This window comes from Sorghum bicolor, chromosome 3 (genome assembly GCF_000003195.3).
Source record: "Sorghum bicolor cultivar BTx623 chromosome 3, Sorghum_bicolor_NCBIv3, whole genome shotgun sequence".
Classification (NCBI taxonomy): domain Eukaryota; kingdom Viridiplantae; phylum Streptophyta; class Magnoliopsida; order Poales; family Poaceae; genus Sorghum; species Sorghum bicolor.
This window is the reverse complement of record NC_012872.2, coordinates 6,803,952-6,808,008: the sequence shown is the minus strand read 5'-3', so window position 1 is coordinate 6,808,008 and position 4,057 is coordinate 6,803,952. Positions and strand designations below refer to the sequence as shown.

The 4,057-nt window shown below is 48.2% G+C and overlaps 1 protein-coding gene across 1 annotated transcript; it reads left to right on the top strand.

Moving 5' to 3' along the window:
• On the top strand, positions 222 to 3,472 carry LOC8073334. The gene is made up of 5 exons (XM_002457352.2): positions 222 to 489; positions 917 to 1,134; positions 2,243 to 2,453; positions 2,573 to 2,658; positions 2,828 to 3,472. The coding sequence occupies exons 1-5, from the start codon at positions 370 to 372 to the stop codon at positions 3,165 to 3,167; spliced, it is 975 nt and encodes a 324-aa protein (XP_002457397.1). The 5' UTR covers positions 222 to 369; the 3' UTR covers positions 3,168 to 3,472.

Below are 4,057 nucleotides of genomic sequence, written 5' to 3'. Positions count from 1 at the left end.
ACCGCCCATGGCCTGCTCCACCGCCCAGATTCAGGCCGGTCCAATCCGTCCCGGCTCCCGCTCTGCCATCTTCATCCACGCCGTCCACGTACCCTCCCGCCTCGACACGCGTCGCCATTTCGCACGCTCGTCAGGTTGATTTTTTTTCTCTCTCTCTCTCGCTCATCAGGCTCCAGCGCAGGCGCGCCACTTTTGGAAGCCACTGGCCTTATTAATAGCAAAGATTAGCTGTGGCAACTCGTCATTGAACTGCTCAGAAACCACCCTGTAACATCCACCAACACGCGGAGAAGGAGAAGGAGAAGGAGGAGGAGAGATTCGGAACCTCGATTCCATCCAAGCGCGAGCGGGAGGAAGAGATCGGAGGAGATGGCGGCAGGTTCTGGCCGAAGGTTCGCCGCCGCCGGCGATGCTCCGGCGAGGCGGTGCAACCTGGAGCGGTTCCTCGAGGCCACCACGCCCGTGGTTGCGTCCAGCTGCTCCTCCAAGGTAATGGCAGATACGAAGATTTTCAATCTCGTCTGGCTTTCTTGATTCAAGCAGTATGTTCTTGAGATCGATATATGCCTTAATGTGTGAGATAGTAATAGCCTTCTTTGCTTTCTAGTTGAAAAGATCGCAGAAACCTTTTTTTTCCCACACAAAAGCAGGGAAATGTAGCGATAGAATCACAAAACAGAGTATTGGTAGTATTTTCTGTAACTCAAGGAAATGTAATAAGATTTTAGGAAATTTAGCTCATACTTTCAGTAGTCGACATAGTCTGAAACTCTGAATCACACCTTATGAACAGAGAAAGACTGTTTGCCTGCTTCTGTTCTGAATTTTCAGAGGTGCCATTCAGACTGTTCGTGTCATTTTCAGAAGTTCTTTACCTGCTTTCTTTTGTTACATTAAAGTTTGGCCTTCATTACAGGAGACCGTGAATGGTTGGGGGCAATCAGATGCAGATGAATCGTTGCCATTCTTCACTCTGAGCGACCTCTGGGACTCATTCAAGGAGTGCAGCGCCTACGGCACTGCTGTACCCCTTGTTCTCAACAGTTGCAGTGATGGCGTTGTTCAGTACTACGTCCCTTACTTATCTGCAATCCAGCTTTATGGCGGATTCAGGAGGCACATCGGCCCTTTGAGGTAATACTAATACCCAATTGCTCTTGTTAAGATCGCCACATTTTGATTTTGCACACATCGCAAACCTCTCGTTACAAACATGTTCTGAAGAAGTAAGCTGGAAGCTGAAGCAATTGGTAGAATTATTTCTTACAATAAGTTCAGAGTCAATCCAATAGTCTGAAGTGCTTATTCTCATAATAGATTCAAAGGCAATTCAATAGGCTGAAAGTGCTGAAAAGTGCGTCAAGTCATACTAATCTAGATTAAAGTTACTGAAAATTCGCTCATGGGCAACACGTAGATTCGCCAGCACGCTGATTCAGAGAACATGCTGTTCCTCCCTACAGGAAACACATACATGCAGTTTATCGTCTTATTAGGTGACCAATGTTCCAAGAAAAGGGGGCACAAAGACAAACCAGTCTTGAAGGCTCATCTAAGTAGCGAGTAAAATAGTGGTTTCTGAACATTGACCTAGAGGTTCCAATCAAAGGGCTTGTTTGGCACAACTCAACTTCACTAGTAAAGCTGTTTTTTTAGAAAATAGCTTCATGAGTGACTTTCTAGATGAAGCTGAGCTGTTTTGAAGAAAGTGTTTGGCAAAATAGCTTCACCAACTACTTCATGCATAGTTGAGAGAGAGAAACGAGGGAGAAGCTGCAATAAGCTATTTTTTCAGCTTCATCCAACTTATGTCTTTGTGAGAGGAGGGAAAAAATAGCTTCACGTTTTAAAAATAAGTGTTTGGCACGCGTTAGCTGATTTCAGAAGCTTCACTACATGCAAAACACTATGTTATGATTGATTCATTGATTCCTCGTTTTAGCAGTAAAGTTGAGCTGTCTTCAGAAACAATTTGGTCACTTAATGTGTCAGTATACTCCTCTTTTTATTTTTCTGAATGTGTCCGTATGCTCACGAAACTTCTCTGACACGTACGCATACTCTTCGTGAGCAAAACCTACGACACCTGTAGGCTGTAGTACTACATCATGACACAGCTATACGCAAAGAACGGCCTGAAAATACTACGAAGGACGATGTGCCTTTTTTGTGGTTACGGAATCATGTTTGGCAGCTAACCCTGCCGCTGTTGCTGAACTTTGATGTTCCAACGCCAACGCAGGACGGGTGCAGAGGAGAGCGACAGCGACGTGGAGCGCGAGACGAGCTCCAGCACCAACACGTTGTCAGCCCAGGAGGCGAGCAGCAGCAGCGGCAGCAGCGAAGCTTCTTCCAGCGACGAAGGCGAGCCGGGAAGCTGGTGCCAGGAGCGGCTCCTCTTCGAGTTCCTCGAATCCGAGCCCCCCTACCATCGTGAGCCGCTGGCTGATAAGGTATATATATGCATCTCTGACAGAGACTCACCCTGTCCATCACTCACACACCATGCTCAGGAGTCATTTCTGCTTGTCTGAATGTCTGACGAAGTGGACTTTGCTTATACTCCGTGCAGATTTGTAGCCTCGCCCAGCGGTTCCCAGAGCTCAACACTCTCAGGAGCTGCGATCTGTCGCCGACAAGCTGGATCTCCGTTGCATGGTACTGACGTTACTAGATCACTCCACACTAATCAGATACCTGTCGCATGGCTGCTTCTTGTTGCGAGTTCTTGATGTACAGTGTAGTATGGTTGCTATCAGAATTCAGAAACCGAAACCTGCTGCTGACAGCAGCTTGCTTTGCATTGCGCGCGTGTCATTACATTCAGGTACCCGATCTACCGGATCCCGACGGGGCCAACGCTGCGGGACCTGGACGCCTGCTTCCTCACCTACCACTCCCTGTCCACGCAGTTCGCCGCAGGTGTGGGCAACAACAGCGGCAGCCCCAAGCCGACGGCGGCGGCGCCCGTGACGGCGATGTGGCTCCCGACGTTCGCGATGGCGTCGTACAAGGTGAAGGCGGCGGCGTGGACTCCCGGCTGGCGCGACCGGCAGATGGCCGCGTCGCTCGCGCAGGCCGCCGACGCCTGGCTCAGGCTCCTGCGCGCCGACCACCCCGACCACCGCTTCTTCGCCGCCCGCCGCGCTCCCGCCAGGAGATGGTGATCGTTCTCAGTGTAGATAGAGTGTTGGCATGTGAGATCGACTGTTTGTTTAGTCACATGCGCAACTGTTACCATGCAACTTTTGCTCTCTCTCTTTGGCAAGTCTGTCCTAAAAAAAAGTCTGAGGTAGTTAGGGTTCGCTAGCGGGACCGGAGTCACAAAGTGTGTTCATCCTGTCGTTTTTTCAATGTTTTTTCTTTTGTTGTATCCGTAAGTTGTCGGGAAAAAAGTGTATCAGAAAACGTATAATAGGTGTAGAGAAATACAGTATCATTATGTCCGTTATAGAGTTCATTTGAAAGTTTATAGCTAAAAGTATTATTCGCTAATTTTATACAAACAAATATTATAAAAAAAATATTACGATAGGCAGACAAGGCAACTCAAGCGAACGGACCATAGTAGCCAGAGCCGATCGATCGAGTGACGGGTAGCCGCGCGGAGCTTTCTCGTGCGTGCACGTGCGCCCCGTGCCCTTGGGCGTGCATGCGTAGCTAGTAGGTGCCAGGTGCAGCTGCCGCTTGTTGAGCGTCACCGGTGACGATGCACGACAGCCCGACTACAGGTGCAAACGTCCTTTCAGCGTCTCGGGCAGCCGGACTTGCGGTTGCGCGCGCGACTGCCGTACATTGAAGCTATGTTTAGGCATTGTTTAGTTCGCAAAATTTTAGGTCTTGTTCAGTTTGTAAAAAAAATTTAGTTTCGGATACTGTAGCACTTTCGTTTGTTTGTGGCAAATATTCTTCAATCATAGACTAACTAGGGTCAAAAGATTCTTCTCGCGATTTACAGGTAAACTGTGCAATTAGTTTTTATTTTTATATATATTTAATGCTTCGTGCATGTGTTCTAAGATTCGATGTGACGGAGAATCTTGAAAATTTTAGTAGT